General features: G+C 34.3%; 1 protein-coding gene and 1 long non-coding RNA gene across 5 annotated transcripts in view; one reads left to right on the top strand and one right to left on the bottom strand.

The window, feature by feature from the left end:
* Positions 1-20,283, bottom strand: part of LOC145672865 (uncharacterized) — a 285,955-nt gene that overhangs the window by 61,972 nt on the left and 203,700 nt on the right. The gene's annotated exons all lie outside the window — the stretch shown is intronic.
* spg (dedicator of cytokinesis spg) overlaps positions 1-20,283 on the top strand; it is a 499,880-nt gene that overhangs the window by 458,188 nt on the left and 21,409 nt on the right. For all 4 annotated transcript variants that reach the window (XM_081742033.1, XM_081742031.1, XM_081742032.1 and 1 more), the window contains 5 exons: positions 710-841; positions 4,370-4,581; positions 6,905-7,055; positions 8,634-8,845; positions 18,141-18,319. In XM_081742033.1, coding sequence (XP_081598159.1) covers positions 710-841; positions 4,370-4,581; positions 6,905-7,055; positions 8,634-8,845; positions 18,141-18,319 — 886 coding nt within the window. The remainder of the gene's footprint in view (positions 1-709; positions 842-4,369; positions 4,582-6,904; positions 7,056-8,633; positions 8,846-18,140; positions 18,320-20,283) is intronic.

Here is a 20,283-nt window from a genome sequence, read left to right as displayed (position 1 = left end):
AGAAAGGGTTGTATTTTTTGTCTCAATTTTCGAAACAAGAAACTTCAAAGGATAAATATTAGGTCAAAGGTAAGGAAATGTATTGCATGAACATAAATATGAATAATATACCGGTCTATGCTTCCTTTACGTAGCAACCGTACTGTTTGAAGGAGAAGCACAGTGGCTCAGTGATAAAACGCTTACCTCTGGTGCGTGGAGTTCCTTATTCGATCCCTGGCTACGTAAGTTTGTTGTGGACAACATCGTGTTCGTGGGTTTCCTCGGAGTACTCCCGTTTCCTTCTACATTCTCATTCCACCAAATCTTCCATCATCATTCATTACCCTTATTCATCGTTTCCCTTAGTTTAAAAGGGCATAATCGTCGGACGTTCACCTGCAAGATTTCATTTCATTTTTCTGTACTGTTTGGATCCGAAAATGTAATATTTTGAGCGTTGTACTTTCGTTGTCACCAGAGGTAATTGCATTATGTAATTTATCAAGTACAAAAATATGTAGTGTCTCAGTGTTATTGACACATGTAGTCAACAATAGCAATAGTTCATACACAGAATACAAAAAAAAAAAAAAAAAAAAAAAAAAACTCGTAAAATGTAAATGTTTTTCCTGTTTGTCGAGCATTATCATTAGATGTGCTCAGTGCATAAATAACGTAATATAATAGTATTTGTGTATAAACTCTGTACGTTTGGATTGCTTTTCAGGGTATTATTGATGCCAACGTGATGGGTGGAATTTCCAAATATCAGGAAGCATTTTTCTCTCCAGAGTTCATGAAAACACATCCAGAATTTGCAGAACACGTTTATAGGTTAAAATCTCTAATCATGGACCAGGTAAGAGGATCAAGTTATTTATATATAGTATGGCGCTAAATTCGTTGTACAAAAGCAGAGGAGTGATTCCTGGGAGTAAAACAAACAAAAAAGTTACAATAAACATAGGGCGAAAACCCCATCGTTTACGTGTTATAGGCTGCCGAAATCATGACAAAATGAATTTTAAAGATTTATAGCTCCAAAACTATGGGACCTACCTCGGTCGGGTCAAGACTTTACTTAGGAACTAGTATGTGCCCTATCCAAAAATACGTGTTTCAGAATCCTGAGGTGCTTCCACGACAATTTTTATAGAGGGAGTTTGACTGCGGGCCTATGATATGAAGTACTCTCCAACTACCTTCATAAAAATTGTTGTGGAAGCACCTCAGGATTCTGAAACACGCATTTTTGGATAGGGCACATACTAGTTCCTAAGTGAAGTCTTGACCCGACCAAGGTAGGTTCCATAGTTTTCGAGCTATGAACCTTTAAAATTCATTTTTTCATGATTTTGGCAGCCTATAACACGTAAACGATGGGGTTTTCGCCCTATGTTTATTGTAACTTTTTTGTTTGTTTTACTCCTAGGAATCACTCCTCTGCTTTTGTACAACGAATTTAGCGCCATACTGTATATATACAAAATTATAATATAGAATAGAAATAGTATATGTTGTTTAGTTTGAGGTCGCATGTCTATTCGTACAAATTTGAAAATTACAAAACAAAACAGGAAAACAAGAATTTTAGGAATGATAAGAAAAAATGGATGAAAAGATTGCGATCTTGGCCAATAATTAGTTTTTGGATCAGGGATCACAAAACCGAGTTTTCGTATTTTTTTATGGAATAAGCACATCATACTAAGTTAAGTGATAGTTTGAGTTTGGCTACACTATATGTAGTTCACCAGATATAAAGCCTACAACAAAATTTTTGATTGAAATATAGTGGATCTTTTGGTCGAATGAATGAAAAAAAGAAAGAAAAAAAAAAAAGAAAAGGTCTGCTTCTTGATATCCAAAATCAAGTATTCTACAAAGTTGATATCCGTTCGTAGTCTCCTTCGTGAAAATTGTAAAATAATTGAGCTGATTCGGGCATCGATTCTTGTAAAATATTGGAAGATTTGTTCTCATTTTAAGCATTTCAAGAGTTGATTATGACAGTGCCAATTCGACAGTACACTGTATGGTTTATGAGACATAACCCATAATTATCTTTAACTCTTGAAGTTTAATCTTCGTTTAACTGTAATTTATCCAAAGATGATACATTCACATGGGGCGTTCAGAGCACAAAGGATTCAAGTCCAGTTTTTGGTCATTTTGGACATATCTCATATTTAACATGTGTAGCTGATGTTTCTTTCAGTGCTTAAAAGATGCATGTTCAAATATTGTAGGCCAAAATAACGCCTACAATAAAATAAAGAACGGAATTCGGACTCAAGAAGAACGGGAATGTGGAATGGCGGAAACTTCATAATGAGAAACTACATAATTTATACGGTTTACCCAACATTGTTAGGGTCGTCAAGTCTAGGAGGCTCAGGTGGGCAGGTCATGTAGCCAGAATGGAAGAAAGTAGAAAAGCTTTCAAAGTCTTAAACTGAAAGACGAATCGGAAAACGACCATTAGGAAGACCTAGGCGCAGATGGGAGGACAATATTAAGATGGATCTCCCAGAAATAGGAATAGAAAATAGAAACTGGATCCAATTGGCTAAGGATAGAAGTCAATGGAGAGCTTTTGTAAACACGGCATTGAACCTCCGGGTTCCATAGGCCATAGAGTGAGTGAGTTAATGTAAAGAACAGTGTTTACTTCCCTATGTATTTAAACGGCGGTATAAACTTGGTGTTTCTTTTTCTATCAGCTTTGATAATTGAACTTGGTTCTCTTGTGCTCTGAACGATTCATTTCTCAATCGAAAGATGACATCAAGCTAAGAAAATGATACGTTTTTGAGGGTAAATTCTTATGCGTAGTTTTCGAGAAATCAAAGAAAATTTAATTTTTATGGCGCTAAAAGTCGTCTTGTCATTCGTTGCCAATAATAGTTGATGGTTTGTACTCTATAGTTGTTTGTGTTGTTATAACAATGCCATACACATTACTTCTAATAATATGCTGTTAGGCTATTATTTATAATGTATAGACAAATATACTGAAAATAACCAATAATACGAAATAATGCACCACATCTATATTTAATTTTATTTGTTTTTATGTTAAGTTACTCATTTGTTTTACAAAACGCTTTTTCTGATAATATACCTCTTAATTTATTTTTAAAGCTTTCATTACTTTCATCTTTCTTGATTTTATCACGATTGTACAGTCATCGGCAAAAGTCCTTTCCGTTTGGTACAATTTATTTTGGGAATAACTGTGGTATGGCTGGAAAATACATAAAATTACATTCTTTTTAATTTACTGAAAATTGTATTCAAATTGTCCTTCCATTTTGAAGTTAAGTAAGAAACTAATTTCGTCAAACGGAAAGAACTATTGTCACTGACTGTACAATAGTACGGCTCCATTTAAAGTAGTTCGTTTAGAGATACTGTATCTACTCCACACTGATTTATGCGGTTGTTTTTTTAACGCGTGTGTTGTACAAACTATTGTCCTCATTTTTTTTATGTTTTCAGCATTTCCTCTATCATATAGAATTATTGCAGTGTTACTATACTCAATTACTGTGGGATCACCAGGCCATCGGAGTACATCAACAAGCTTCTACAGTGAACTCTTGTAACTTTTCTATATACAGGGTGTTTCTAAACAACACCGACAAAGTTTGCGAGGTGATTCCTGACACCAAGATAAGACAAAAAGTATAGACCAACCTGGGTGCACGTATTCGGAGTTATAGGCTGCCGAAAACGTGAAAAAATTAACTTTAAAGTTCCATAGCTCCAAAACTGTGGGCCTACCATAGTCGGGTCAAGACTTTACTAAGGAACCAATATGTGCTCTATCCAAAAATACATGTTTCAGAATCCTGCAATACTTCCGCAACAATTTTTATAGAGGTAGTTAGTGAGTACTTCAGATTATATGCCCGTAATCAAACTGCCTGTGCAAAAATTGTTGCGTGAGTACCTTAGGATTATGAAACATAAATTTTTGGATAGAGCACATATTAGTTCCTAAGTAAAGTCTTGACCCGACTACATGGTCGCATAATTTAGGAGCTATGGACCTTTAAAGTTCATTTCTTCATGTTCTCAGCAGCCTATAACTCCGAAGAGAAGCATTTGTGCACCCAGGTTGATCTATACTTTTCGTCTTATTTTGGTGTCAGGAATCACCTCCCAAACGTTGTCGGTATTGTTTTGAAACACCCCGTATAATACCGTACAATTTTGAAAAGTAAAAAAAAAAAAAAAAAAAAAAAAAAAAATCCCCCTGAATGAAGTTACTGTACTTCTTTCCACGGAACCAAACAATAAATTATCAATAGTATTTCTTCATCCCATAATTACTGTGGACTCTTAATTGTTCATGTTGCTATTTTTTTTTTCTTTCTTGTAGATTCAGGTATTGGATAGTGGTCTAGCTCTTCATGGACAACTGGCGCCTTCTGGTGTTCAGCCGCTGCACCGTCGCTTGTTGGAACGTTTCACTCAGCTACGACAGGGTCTTCGAGACATGGGATCACCAGGCCATCGGATTACTGTGGGACCAATCTCCAAAAGAACGGATGGGGAAGCAGTCGAAGTTCGAAAAGCCACCAGTATTATTAAGTAAGTTACTATCTCTTGCATGAGGGTTAGTTTGTGTTAGAGGTATCTCGATCTTTTGTTGTGTCTACGAACCAATATTGAATATTCGTAGATTCAAGTTTAGTTCATTTAATTTAATAATTAGTTAATTTATTTATCATCCTTGGTGCACATGTCAAAGTACGTCGGAATTGTCACACCAAAAAATTATTTTACAACTGAAGAGTCCGTACAAAGAACAATGAAAGTTCGTTTTTAACGATTTTTATTTTATGGCTTGAATCGGTAGAAGATAACATGAAGTTTCTGGATGTATATTCATTTGTCTCAAAATAGCTTTGAGTCCGAAGTAAAACGTATTTTTAAAGCGCATGTCACCGATTCTCAATACAGGGTTTGTAACTTTCAACAGTCTATATCTCAGAGGAAGGAAAATGTATCTTTCATCGTTTTTCCCGCAAACTCTTCAACTATTATTCATTGTACCGGTAGGTCTTCAGTTGTGTAATTGGAAGTTTATTATTATATTCTTTCTGTATTTATTCCGCGCATAACATGACACCAGAAGATTAATCTTAAAAAGAAAGAAAGAGAGAGAAAAAAAAGATAAATTGCATTCTTGAGTTTAACCGCTTTCTCCCTGCTGTCCCAGCAACGAGTACTTTCAGGAAATCTGAACTTACCTGGTTAAGATATGAAAGAACATTTCAAAAAAGGAATTACAAAACTTTTCCCGGATCGCCCTCAGGTCTCAACAATGAGATGAGATGAGAGGTTCGGATGTCTTGTCTCGAAATCTTCATGGACATCCAGATGATCGCTCAAACCACGACACAAAAATATCATTCACACATGAAACGAAAATACATTAAAGAGAATAATACTATGCTTATTTATTAAATGCACTATGTGTAAAAGAAATATATATATAGAGGAAAAACAATCACAACACTAAACACTGATATGGGTATAGACACTTGACCATTTCCACAAACAAAATTACACTTCACATTCGGCGAGATAATAGCCCTTTGTATCATGCATATAGATGAATGAAAGATTATATTTTGAGGTTCACTATGGGGTAACACTAAACTACTCCCACGACGTAAGTTCCTGGCTGCTGCGAGAAGAATCCGTAAAAAGTTGATAGTAGTATCCAGCAGAATGAACGCAGACAGTCGCACTACATAATTAGGACATTGGTAGGCCCGTTAACTAATTATACGCACTTGTTCTGCGGACCCGGGACTTCACTAAATGGGAGCTAACCGCTATACCAGTCCTTGAGCAGTCACTAGACGTTTGCCCCTTTACCTAATTCTATCGCGAATTCAACGAAACGTGTTCGCTATATTGACGCATAGAGAAAACTCCTAGAGTAGAGGTGCTGTAGGTATGAGCTGGGTTGACCGACTGGTCAATGTTGGCAGTTCATTTTAAAATGTAATCAGATTAAGCCACCTGTATGGATATGTAAATTAAATGTTAAAAGAATTTGCGGTAATTCACAGTTCACTGGCCACAATGTAGCAGGAAACCACGATAACTGATTGTGAGAACTAGATAAAAAGTGACTGAACAATATTGCTAGCCGACAGTCTGTCGAGGTTGCAGCTGACCATGCTAAGTATTACCATGAGTGATTGAAGAAGACACTTAATTTAGTTCCAAGCAGTCATGTAATGTAGTCTTTGCATATTAATATGTAAGGAAGAAACACTGAGGATCCAAGTAGTAGAAATACGATTTTCATATATATAGTTCAGAAAATGAATGTGGTTTTTGTTAGTTACTAAAATCTTCTCAGGGTGAAAAAAAAAAAAGTTTCACATATATGTATGGGTGAACGATGAAAGACACTTTCGTTCTAATTCGTGGGAAAGAAGTCAGTTACTTGCAGCTCTCATCGAAGTAAGAAATTATTTGCGTCGCAGAAATAAAATATAAATTGAAGAATGATTTCTGTCTTTCCAAAATATACAGAGCGTCCACAAAAATTACTTATATAACCTGGTGACGGTTATATTAACACTCAATTTCAACATATTCTTTTTAATTTGTGTGTGTGTGTATGTGTGTGTGTGTCTGTGTGTGTGTGTGTGTGTGTGTGTGTGTGTGTTTGTGTGTGTCTGTGTCTGTGTCTGTGTCTGTGTGTGTACCTACTTCTCAGAGAAAGGTAGAGCTGTTTCACTTCTATTGTTGAGTTGTTTCGTTTGTTGGTTAAGTAGGGACGCATTTTCTAGGGAGAAATCTCCGTGAACCGATTCAGTTATGTTTGGTTCACGTTCTATTTTTGTCTTTTCTTTTGTTATTGAATATTTTTTTAAAATGTTTTTTCCAGTACTCCTCTGCCTCCGTTGCCGATAGATAAGAAATCAAATCCTCCAGACCCTCCAAGCAATCGCTCTTCCACCTCCAGCAGTAGCATGTACGGCCATCTTGTTCCAGACGACTTAGGAACCGATGACGAAGATATCTACAGCAAACCAATGGCAAGTACAAGTTGATTTATTTCCTAGAATACTTCACTTCAAAACAATATTCTCTGCTAGTAACATACCAAACAGAGTGTTTTATCTTTGTCTACTTTTATTCAGATGTGTGTGTCAATAATTTGTAGACAAATAAAGGAATTTGATTACATTGTTTTTATGGTACATGAAATTGCATTCAGATCAGTCCATTAGTTTCGAAATTGTTGACAAAAGCTTGTAAGGGGAAGTTACGTACCTTTGCAGGCTGACAACTGTACAACCCTATTACAGTATCTTCTGAATAGATGTGTGGATTTTATAGTAATTTTCTTTTTTCTCTAGTATATTTATATTTAATTTACAGGAATTTCATTGCGAGCTTTAGTCAGCCTAAGAAACAGTCTGAACTATTGGCAATTGACATAAACCATAAATCTGGGAATCGTCTGAGAAAATTTGTCTCTGTGTTATCTTTATAGAATAGAATAGAATACTTTATTAAACATGAACAATTACATGTTGTAATAGATTTCGTCAGGAACAAAATTAATACATATAATAATAGAAGAAATAAATATAATAATATTAATAAGGACAATAACAATGAATATTACAATATTCAGTAATACAATATAAATATTACTATTACACTAACTTTATACTAGGAGTTGATCATCAAGCACTCCTCGAACTCTTTCAAACTATATAGACAGTAGCCTATAAGCGTATTTTTAATATATCTTCTGAAATCTGTCAAATTCATTACATGCGTAGTTTGAGGGAGCAAATTAAAGAGTTTTATACCATTATATTTGTAACTTTGTTGTGTTTTACATAATCTAACATGTGGAGTATCAATGCTAAACTTGGACCTAGTATTATATTCATCTATATTTGCACGTACAGGAAACAAATCAGGGTTCTCTTTTACGAACATTAAACAGTTGTAAACGTATATAGATGGTACAGTCATGATTCAATATTTTTTAAACAGTTCCCTACAGGACACTATGTCTGGTAAGCCTTCAATACACCTAACCGCTCTCTTTTGCCATTTGAAATGAGCTCCAGTAAAGTTACCCCACAATAAATTTCCACATAGTAAGTGGGGATGAAAGAAAGCGTACTATGTTTTCATTAGTTCATGTCCCACACTTCTCCTAAGCTTCCTCAACAGATACGTATTAACCTTTCGTGCATCTTTTTTTAAAAATGAGTTTTTACATTTTTATTGTGGCCAGCTTTTCTCAAATACTTTTCTCTATGTGATACTTTTATGGTATGAGAAATATATTTCCAAGAATTGATAACTAATGTATATTGAGAATAATAAATAAGTTGAGGAAAACAGATAAGGAACGATTCTTCACTGATGTTTATTTAAATAATTTAATCTATAATGAACAGCCTGGTTTCAGAAGAAAACATTATGATGCACAATATTTAACAAGCTTATTTAACTGTATTGCAGACACATTTAAAAACTGAGTTATAAAAATCTTAGGCATAAGAAAGTATTTGATCCATATCCATAAGTACTAGATTATGGATATTCTTATTCGTTCTGTTAATATAAAATAAATTATTTTTCTGCAGGAGCTTCTAGAAAAGATGAACGGTACCACCCCGGGGACGCCAACTAGAACGTCCCTGACTCTGCCACCGCCGATTCCATCCCGAGAATCTCGTCCGCGATCTGCTGGTTACAATAACATCTCTGAGTTGTCAGCGGGAACAACGGGGAGTCTCACGAGAACCCCCTGTCGAGGCTCTAATGACTACTCCTCACTTCCACCGATGAAGACCAGGTAAGAGCCTTTCTTTAGCATCTCTTATACAGAGGTGCTCTTAAATTCTATTCTGTACTATTTATTTCACTATACACACTGTATACACTTACCAACAATGTAACATCGTAATATTTCTTAAAAGATGTATAGAATGTAACATACGTTCTTCTTCATCATCATCTTCTCCTGAATCATCAGTCTCTGAATTGGTTTGACGCAGACTTTAATTTTGCCTTATTCTGAGTCAAAAATCTCACTTTCTTCTAGTTTTTCTCTCCCCGTAAAATTTAATTGCGTCCTTGCTCTTAGTATTTTTTCTTCTGCCATTCCCTCCTTAGCCAATAAGGTGATACCTCCATGTGTCATAGTGTATCGAATGACGCTATCTCTTCTTTTCTACACAGTATTCAGTATATTGTTATTTTTTCGTATCATTTCCACCACTCTTCCATTTGATACCCTACATATCCAAGGGTAAATGGATTTATATATTTTCAATAACAACAACATACAGTATATAACATCTTCATTTACTTCCTGTGTAAAAGTAGAATTAATTTTCTATCGTTTGCAGACTTGTACAGGAACAAACGTGCTATTTGACAGATTACTATTATTATCATTAGAATGGTCAAATCTATAGTGTAAATTGTCCTGAATTCAATACAATATATTGTCACGGTATGCCAAAATTCAGTAATATCAAAATTCATTCATTTTATTAATTGGCTAAAAGAGGAAAAGTAAAGTATTGTTTATAAATTAACTTGTTGTGAGAAATTAATTAGGTTGCAGGCAGACAGATTATAACATCAGATTACATACTGCTTATGATTGTTGTTTTCATGAAGTAACAGACACGAGTCTGCAAGTGTCACAAGAATATAAACAAATACTGAAGCAACAAGAAAAATGTAAACTCTGTACAAATTTGTGTTCACAATTACACATTATCAAAATAGGTAAAATTGTAAAATCGCAGACGTAAACTGTCTGGAGAATTTGGTCAATGAGAGAAAATGCAGAAACTGCGATTTCAGCACAGTTTCAGTACAGAGATGTATGAGCTGCAGAATTTGGTAAGAGAACAACAAAATTCGTCATAATGAAAATTCACATAAAAAGGTAAGGTGGGACTGAATAGAGATCAGTCACAGGAGATCTGTTAGTAGGTCAGTCGCAGGAGAGATCAGTCGGAGGAGATCTATTAGTTGATCAGTCTCCGAGGATTGGTCGCAGGAACTACGTTAGTAAAGCAGTTCTTGGAATCCCATCTGGAGAACAACAGCGATTCCAGTGAACATCCATCCACTGTGTGTGAAACATCGACGGCGAACTCCGTGTCCAGGAGTTCGTATTCAGTTTACAACGAGGTATGTAGTAATGCATCTCTGTTACTCTCAGATTGACTGATTCGCCAACAGGTTTATTAATGTGATCTACCTATTTTACTTAAATCTACATCACAACATCCGACACCTAACTCTACTCAAACTATAAGACAATAAATGCATAGTTTAAAGTTAAACGCTCATATTCTAATTTATTCAATCTCCTTCGCATATTAAGTATTGATAAAGTTGATATACGCTCCCGCAAAGAGGTTGAAATGGTGGAGGCGACCGTTGGTTCGATTCTCGGGAGGTCTAATATTTTAAAATTTTAGTTACCCACCATTGAAATGGTGGAGGCGATCTTAGGTTCGATCCCCGGATCGATAATAAGTTGACATGGCGGAGATACTGGTTCGATTCCAGTTAAGTTACAACCTTTCGCACGCCAAAAGTAATTTGTAGAGAATTCAAAAGTCAAGCGCTATATCAATAATATTAAGTTGTAGTACACATGCGTTAGGTTTAAATAATCAGGTAGTTACAAAAGAAATTTGATTAACCCACACCACCCACCCGGATTAGCATATCAATAGTGTATAAGAATTAGAGCAAGGTTAAAACATGTTATCGCTAATTAATAATCACAGGGAGCATTATCCGGTTTTGCAGGATGATGGCAAACCGGCCACAATGTTTTCGTCAAGTAGATATTATAAGCTAGATCTAGGGGTGCTTAGGAGTTTCACGGAGTATGGACCGACCTATAGTTCGGCCACAGAAGAAATATTTAGAGATAACATTCAAATTTGGAAAAAACAAAGGTGGTTCATGGTTAATTTTAAACAGAAAAATTTTGATGTGAAGAATGTTTTGGAATTAGGGTACCGAAGACACTTTCTGGCGGTAGTGTCAGGAGTGGTTGAAGTTTCATTAAGTTTGAAGAATGCAACGTTCTTTGCGTTGAAGTCGCATGACCTGACATATGAAATATGTGAAATTTTCAGAGAATGCGTAGATCAGACTAGGGTTGATACATGGTTGGAGCGTTTTAGGAACAATTTCGAGTGTTCCAATGCAATTCAAATTGCAGATCTGGTCGGAACTTTTGTTTCTTTGGAGAAGAGATCAAATATCGTAATATCTCGAGAGAATCGATTGTTGGATTTAGCGGCATTTGCTAGTTTCTTTTTAGAAAGGAATAAGAAGCGAAAAAGTAGATTTTAAGTTTAGTACAAGTGTAGATTAAGGATTTATTAGGATATGATTAGGATGTATATAGATTTTAGTAATTATAAGTTTTAATATTTATAGTATGGGATTAGGTAGTATTTAATTAGTCTAGTAATATTATGGATAAATATAGTCATAGTATTTGTAAATAATAGGTTAATTAGTGTTAAGAATAGTTATAGCGATAAGTTAAGTCAAAGGGTTAAGGAGTTTTATATTAGTATTTTTAGTAATAATTGAATAGGTTAGTAATCATTTATAGCACTAAAAATGAAGTTAAAAGAAGTAAATATTGTAATTTAATTTAACAAGTAAGATGTCTTTACGGCATAATAAACACATAAATTATTGAATAAATGAGGAGTTAAATTTTTAAATAAGTATAAATAATGTGATAATGGAGAAGAACATAATTATGAGTAAAATGCTATCTAGGAAAATAAAAAGAAGAAAAAAAAGAGGCAAGAAAGAATGAAATGAAAAAAAAATGAGTGATGAAATTAAGGTTTAGTGATTAGTTAGTTAAAATTTAGTAAAGATATTGACATAATTAGGCAAACATCTTGATAGAGAATGATCTAGGTAGGGAAGAAATCACATTTTCGTGATGTTGAATTGGGCGTTTACCAAACCTCTCACGAAATTTTTTATTTATAAATAACACATAAGTCTTCGGCGGCATTAAGGCGGTACAGATAAGGAAAGAGTTACCCACTTGTCGTTCTGCAAAGCGGTGAATTTTTTTTTTTTTTTTTTTTTTTTGTGAATCTGACCTATTTAGCCAAGGATCTTGAGAGAGCAAACTTTTGAATTGTTTTATTGAAATTTAGGCATACTAGTAAAAGATAGAGTTTAAATATTAAGAAAATAGATGTTTAAGAAATAGAGAGAATAGTTTTTACTATCTAGTTTTAAGTTAGAATAGTTAAGATCTAGGAATAGGAAAAGTAGAAAATAAACTAATCACGAACACTTAATTTAGGAATGAGAGAATGAGAAGGAAAGAGGAGAGAAGGATAGATATGGAAAGAGAAAGATGATAGAAAAATAGATAAGATAATATAGATATTGATAGCGAATTTAATAGAAGATTAGAATAATGTATTTAATCAAGGATGTGACAGTCAAGATTATGATTAATTTTGAAGAATATTATAACTGAAAATGACGATTATTATATTATTATATTATTATATTATTATATTGTTATATTATGATTATATTTTATTAATGTGAATAAGAAAGAAAGAAGAAAGCTAGCTAAATAAATAAGTAAGCAAGAATATATACTAGTTGTAATAATGAAGAGTAAGCAATATAGAGAGCTATAGCTATATAAATAGAAATAAGAAATAAATGAAGTAAGCTTACTAAGAAATAATTTAGGGGAAAAATAAGACTTGGCTATATCCAGTCTACAGAGTGACCCTTAAGTGTTATAGAACATTCAGAGACGGATTGAAGAATCATGTTTATAGAAATGATCATAGATGCCGTTTCAAAGTTTAGACCATTTGGCAAATTAATTATTATTTAGTATTATTAACATTACATTATATTATATTATATTATTAATTATTATTATATTATTAATTAAAACCCGAGAGTGACGATAACTTGAATAGTTTTTATGTTGCAAGGCCAGCGACTAAAGACGTTGAAGTTAATGACCAAGAATTGAGAATTATAGAGTACGATATATGTGCTATTGGTTATTGATATAACATCTAAATATAATAAATTATCAATTTTATTGATATACCCGATTTTGTCAAACTAAGTAAATAGATAGATAATAAAACATTTTGGAGTATGAAGAAGAGTGGAAATTTAAGTTACATAATTTTTGAAAAATAAATAATAAATAGTAATAATAAGTATTCTAGGAAAACACCAAAAGTTAAATAAATAAGTTAAGTAGCTGTATTCAAAATGGTATTTATAGATGAATTGCGAGGAGGGCCGCAATTTACCTTCAAAAGCCCAATCCCAGATTCGAAGAAATACGAGTCTGCATCGATCAAATCCCTAATCTATAAATATATTTTGTTTACAGTGAATAGTTATAAAATGATTAATATAATAGGAATAAATAAATAGGTGACGGGACACATAAATAATAATAATAATAAAAACATTTTAATAAAATAAGACATTTGTCGAATTATAAATAAAGTATAGATTTAATAAATAATAGCAAGTAATAGTAAAAATAAAGTTAGGTTACTTACCAATAACAAGTAGAGGATATTTATATAATGGTGAAGGATGAAAAAAAAAGAAAAACACAGTAACACACGTAACATTATCGCACAACACATAATTAAAAATGCACATTTTTTTTTAAATAAAATGATCACATTGATAACAGGTGAATTCATGATTTGAGTAATGAGATTGTATTATTGCATAAATCTTAGTGCAATAAATCATAAGATTAAACCGAGTGGACATGGTTTGACGTGGAACGGTATGTGTTTGGAAAGGACGTTCTCAGACGTAGAACGGATGCATGAGTTGGTCAAGGTTGAGCGGAAACGAGAGAAGGAGAAGAAGAAAAAGTAATTTTTGCAAACATCAACAGTTTAATATAAAAGCATTGACACAGAGTTGACACTGAGTTGCCAACTCAGTAACTCAATTTAGGTCAAGTTTGTTGAAACAATGGTGCTATTTTAGTGTTGGTGTATTGGTGTGTTTGATGAAATCAATATAGAATAAGAGTGAAAGTGCGTAAAAATATATTATCGTGTGTGTGAATGTATAATTTAAATGTGAATACATCGTTATGAAGTTCCCTAAGAAAGGACTTAGGATGGAAACAATTGTTAACGTGTTGATAAATGTTGAAGGAAGTAAAGACTTCAAGTAGTTCTGTGTTACAACGGTAGATGGTAGGTAAATGCAGTGAACTGCTGTCTAACATATGTTGATTGATATAATGAAAAGGACTAATTGGACTTTTAAAAGGAAAAAAAAAAAAACGTGAGAATTATTAACCATAATTGTTTTTGGCTCAGACTAAACATTACAATTTTGGCTTTCAATTTTAAAATTTTATCTGTAATCTGTTATATGAATTAATAATTTGGAATTTTTTGTATACAGGGAGTTCTCCAAAAGCCGATCTTTTTCAAAAGATCTAGTCGTCATCGGAGATGCCTCAGTTTAAAGTGGGGGCGTGTCACGGTATGCCAAAATTCAGTAATATCAAAATTCATTCATTTTATTAATTGGCTAAAAGAGGAAAAGTAAAGTATTGTTTATAAATTAACTTGTAGTAAGAAATTGGTTATGTTGCAGGCAGACAGATTATAACATCAGATTACATACTGCTTATGATTGTTGTTTTCATGAAGTAACAGACACGAGTCTGCAAGTGTCACAAGAATATAAACAAATACTGAAGCAACAAGAAAAATGTAAACTCTGTACAAATTTGTGTTCACAATTACACATTATCAAAATAGGTAAAATTGTAAAATCGCAGACGTAAACTGTCTGGAGAATTTGGTCAATGAGAGAAAATGCAGAAACTGCGATTTCAGCACAGTTTCAGTACAGAGATGTATGAGCTGCAGAATTTGGTAAGAGAACAACAAAATTCGTCATAATGAAAATTCACATAAAAAGGTAAGGTGGGACTGAATAGAGATCAGTCACAGGAGATCTGTTAGTAGGTCAGTCGCAGGAGAGATCAGTCGGAGGAGATCTATTAGTTGATCAGTCTCCGAGGATTGGTCGCAGGAACTACGTTAGTAAAGCAGTTCTTGGAATCCCATCTGGAGAACAACAGCGATTCCAGTGAACATCCATCCACTGTGTGTGAAACATCGACGGCGAACTCCGTGTCCAGGAGTTCGTATTCAGTTTACAACGAGGTATGTAGTAATGCATCTCTGTTACTCTCAGATTGACTGATTCGCCAACAGGTTTATTAATGTGATCTACCTATTTTACTTAAATCTACATCACAACATCCGACACCTAACTCTACTCAAACTATAAGACAATAAATGCATAATTTAAACTTAAATGCCTAGATTATAATTATTCAATCACCTTCGCATGTTGAATACAAAATCCTAATAAGTAGGTTGGGGGAGATATTAATATAATTTATTCCTGTCTACTTTGGATAGTAGATGGAAGCAACTTGTATTGTGTCACCAAACAATTACATCCCTGCTTTAAAGGCACGACACGATATAAAGTTGACAATATGTTCCAACGAAGAGCTTCACTGTTCGTCGAGTTGTTTACCGTTAAGCATTTTAAAATGTAGGGATATGTATAAAGTATCTGAAATTAAGGATGATCGTAATTTCTTAACTTGTACAGTCACGAACATTAATAAATGGAAGCTGAAGCCCGTATTTCGTATGACTCCAACCTGTACTTAGGTAGTGATAAAACACACCGTAATCTCTGTATATTAAATATATCTATAGATGTGTGTTTGTGTGTGTGTGTGTGTGTATGTATGTATGTATGTATGTATGTATGTGTATGTATGTTTCAACATAACTCTCTCAACACCTGGAGCGATTTCAACCGAACGTGGTACATATGTGACTTAAGATTTGGAAGAAGACACCCCTACCATCCCTAGGGGTTGGATGGGAAAGGGATATCATCGACCGATATTAGGGTCGAATCTAAAGTTTTCGATGTCGCTGAGATGAATACTGACACTTTTGATATCATTTTAAGTCTAAGTTCAGTCCAACCGGCATAGTGACAGAGAGAGAGTGAAAAATAAAATATGCAAAATAACCGAGTTTGGAATCCAGAGTTTTGAAAATCGCTAAGCTGATTGTTGAAAGCGATGTTATCTATTGTTTGTGATAGCGTCACGTGAAAACGGCTGACCAGTTTGAAATGAATTTTGGAACATGGTACCTTTCTTGAGATAGCTTTATCTCATATCACTTTAGTAGCTTTATCTCATGTCACTTTGGTTACAGGTTACAGGGCGTATTCTAAGGGAGTAAGGAATTCAAAATATATGCCAAAACTAGAGTATTTTGTGGGGTTTTGATATTAGCTTCATGGAAATACGTATCTTAAGTGGGCGAAGTGGGTTTGAAATATTTTTCATAAAACATTCTCCTTGTGCGAAGAGCGAACACTTCAGCTAGTTTACTATAAAGTACATTTCTGTAAAGTACTGTACGTACTTTCATTTTGCAGGTAAAACATAAATATTTAATAGTAATATAGATCTAAAATCTACAAAATAAAAGTATTGTATTTACTCGTGTAATTTGCGTCACCGCGTGTTTTGCGCGCTCTAGTTTTTAAAGGATTATTTTCTACTTTATTTTGCTCTGTGTATTTTACGTTTTTTTTTTTTTTAAAAAAAAAAGAACTTTGGTATGAATTCGATAACTGAGAGTTGGATCCAGTGTCAAGTACCTGAACAATAGTCTTGTAATTAAAGATTACTGAGAGAGAGAGAGAGAATGCTAGCTGTATATACTTTGCATTCATCTTGATTGTCTTAAATTACTGATAATTCGAGATTAATTCTATGTTACAATATCACAATAAAATAGTGACAAAAGTACTGTATTCTTAATTACCATCTACTAGAATAATACCTGTCTATATAGAAGAGGCTATGAAAGAATTTGATGCAAACGAGAAAGGCGTAAAAGTAAATGGTCACGTTCTCAGCACAATAAGGTTTGCTGATGACAGTACTGATAGCGGAGAACGATGAGGACTTGCAGGAAGCACTTTCAAACTTGAACGACCAACTGGAGAAAACATGCAAAATCAAGATAAATAATAAGAAAACGTAAGTGATAAAGTGCACAAGAGCAGGAAAGGAAGGGGCAAACGTATGGCTAGAGGGAGAGAAAATCGAAGACGTTAAAACGTTCTCCTATTTAGGAAGTCTTAATATCCTCGGACGGAAGAAGAGAAAAAGACGTGATTTCAAGAATAGCACAGACTAAACAAGCATTCAATAGATAAAGAGGACTACTAACATCAAGAAATATGTTGTTGGATGTTCGAAAAGATTTATTAAGCCTCTGGTATGGAGTGTGGCGCTTTACGGATCAGAGATGTGGACATTGAGAAAAGCTGAAATATGCAAGCTGGAAGCATTTGAAATGTGATATTGGCGCAGAATGCTGCGAATATCATGGGCCGAAAGTAAACGAAATGAAGGTGTACTAAAGGAAGCTACTGAAGGACGACAGATCATAAAGATAATAGAAGAAAGAAGAAACAGCATACTTGGCCATCTTATTCGGCACTTCCATTGGATCACCGTGTTGATAGAGGGAAAGGCAGAAGGAAAACCAGGAAGAGGAAGATCAAGGATAGAATATCTAAATGCAGTTACGAAGAGAAGACCTTATCAAAGTATAAAACAGCTCTCCCAAGGGAGAGAAAAGTTTTAAAATTTCCATCTTGCCCACCACCCTATGATAGAAGTGAACAAGAAGAAGAAGAAAAAACCCCAGATCAAGTCCTCTATTTTAAAACCCTCATAGTGTGCTCACCCAAATTTTTCAGTAGCCAAACTTAATTAAAAAGTGCGCAAATTAGTAAGTAAATAGAGTATATTTTAATAAATAATTTTGTGCCTTTCATTTCAAGTTAAAATATATATATAGCCTCCAACTTTGAAAATGTTCTAGGTGTTATAATCAGTCATGTTATTTTCTATTGACATTTATTTTATTGTATGTAAAGTGTTTATATGTAGATGATGTTATTTTAAATTTCCGTAGGGACTCGAATGAGACTGATGCGCCGATTCCTCGTCCTCCAAAGCCAAAGTGTTTAAGCAAACCAACGAGTCCGAAGTTGCCTCTTCGCCATTCTCTTCCAAGTACAACCGACGGACTCAGGAATTCATGGTCGGAGACTTCCATGGACGAAGCGCCACCACTGCCCCCTAGAGGATGCAGTAAGTGATCATCTAATCATCTTATACAGTACGCTTCATCAAACCGCAAACAGACCATCACAAACTATAATACGCGAACATATAAAACTTCACTGCTAACCAAAGTTAATTTCCAATTGTATTCGATGAGCTATTTCCCCTTCCTCTATCGGTAATTTGAGCTGAAAACGGGTTACTTTTCTTTCGGCGGATATCTTCTATTCACACTTTGTAATGCATTTCCTGTTGCCCCCATTGTAATCTTCCTGCCAGAGAGATTTACGAACTGTGAGCTCCATCCTTAGTAAGGACGATCTGAACTACATTATTTTTCATTTGCTAACTAACTAGTGACGCTGCGTAGTTTTTGAGCAACTATTACCATCATTGTCATCATTAGTCGTCAATCAGAATAGGCTTTGGATAACTTCCTTTAAACTGTAACTCATTACCGTTGCGTTACTTGATTCCAAAGAAGTAACACAGTATCTTACGCTACCTTATTGAAAAATAATATGTTACATATGAGAAAAAACTTCTCTCTAGATGTTTATGAAGAATTCATCGCACTTGACTAATATTTTGTGCGTACATGGAAGTGACATATCGTGACAAAAATTCAAAATTACCGAAGGAAGATTTTTTTTTCTTGTTCGATACTTAGTATGCTACTTTGCTTGACAGTTTCTGGTACACGGATCTTCCAAACGCTGAAACTTGTCAAAAATTTACAACAATAACATAAATATCGGGCTACAAAAGATTAAAAACAGCAAGAAATAAAATAAAGTAAACCCAATGAATGTGTTTATATAGGGCAAGTCAAAATAATGAACCCGATTTCAGAAATTTATTCTGTAAAATCTAGTAAACATATGTTATTGTAAGACATCCGCTTCTAAAGGTTAACTTTCATTTCAAAGTTAATTTCCACGCAGTATTTCCACTTTCTACTGCTAAGACTCAGCAGCAAGTATGAATTAATTTGCTAATATTTTCGTAAATGCTACAAAATGTTTAGTAAGGGATAGACTATCGGCTTGGTATGCGCCGTATGAGGTGCTCATATAGTACACATGTCATATGATTAAAGCAAACTTATCTTTCTTAGCACGTGTCCTACAATAGATTTTACAGAATAAATTTCTGAAATCGGGTCCATCATTTTGATTTGCCCTGTATATAAGGTGGACAATTTATTTGATGCGCCCTTGTAACTTTTAAAATGTTAGATTCAAAACACTGAAATTTTGAACCATGCAAATATCGGCAGGGAAATGTTGTTTGTCGTAATCTGTGCTACCACAAGGTTAACGGTATTGCCAACCCAACATAAAGCTGCATTTTTTTTCAAATGCCACTACTTCAGGTTCTTATGTAAATGGAAAACACAACACCACAGTTGTGATGCAGTGTTGCAAGATACAGACGCTGCACTACCACAAACATCGAAAAACAACCAAATTTTTGAGGTTTCTACAACAGAAGTAATGCGAGTGAAACGAAAGGGGTACCCGTACCTTCCAAAGTACCTTAATGTCGAAGGCTACGGTTATCATATGACCAGTGGCGTAACTAAAGGTTTGGGGGCCTCCCCACAGACAGCGTGGAGTGGGGCCCCTTCTCTACGTCCCACTTCACGATTTGGGGCCCCCTTATGGCTTGAGGCCCCCAATGCGGGGTCTGCGGGGCCCTTATTTACGCCCTTGCATATGACGTATTTCTAACAAATAGAAACAAGGTTACAGGGAACTGAATTTTTTTCAAGGAACTTCGTTTCAACAAAATGTTCAGATAAGTATCACATTCAATTTCGTAGATAGTTTTCAATAAACAAATACCGTTATGACGTTTATAGCGATATGATACCTTAAATCATTCGGAATATATATATATATATATATAAAAAAACGGTAAAATTTGATGTATTGACTAAAATTGTGTATTTGTTGGAATCTTTTGAAACGATTTTTGATTTACTTTGC

Source organism: Thermobia domestica, chromosome 16, assembly GCF_964235325.1.
Source record: "Thermobia domestica chromosome 16, izTheDome1.hap1.1, whole genome shotgun sequence".
NCBI lineage: Eukaryota > Metazoa > Arthropoda > Insecta > Zygentoma > Lepismatidae > Thermobia > Thermobia domestica.
This window is presented reverse-complemented; position numbering and strand designations above follow the sequence as displayed.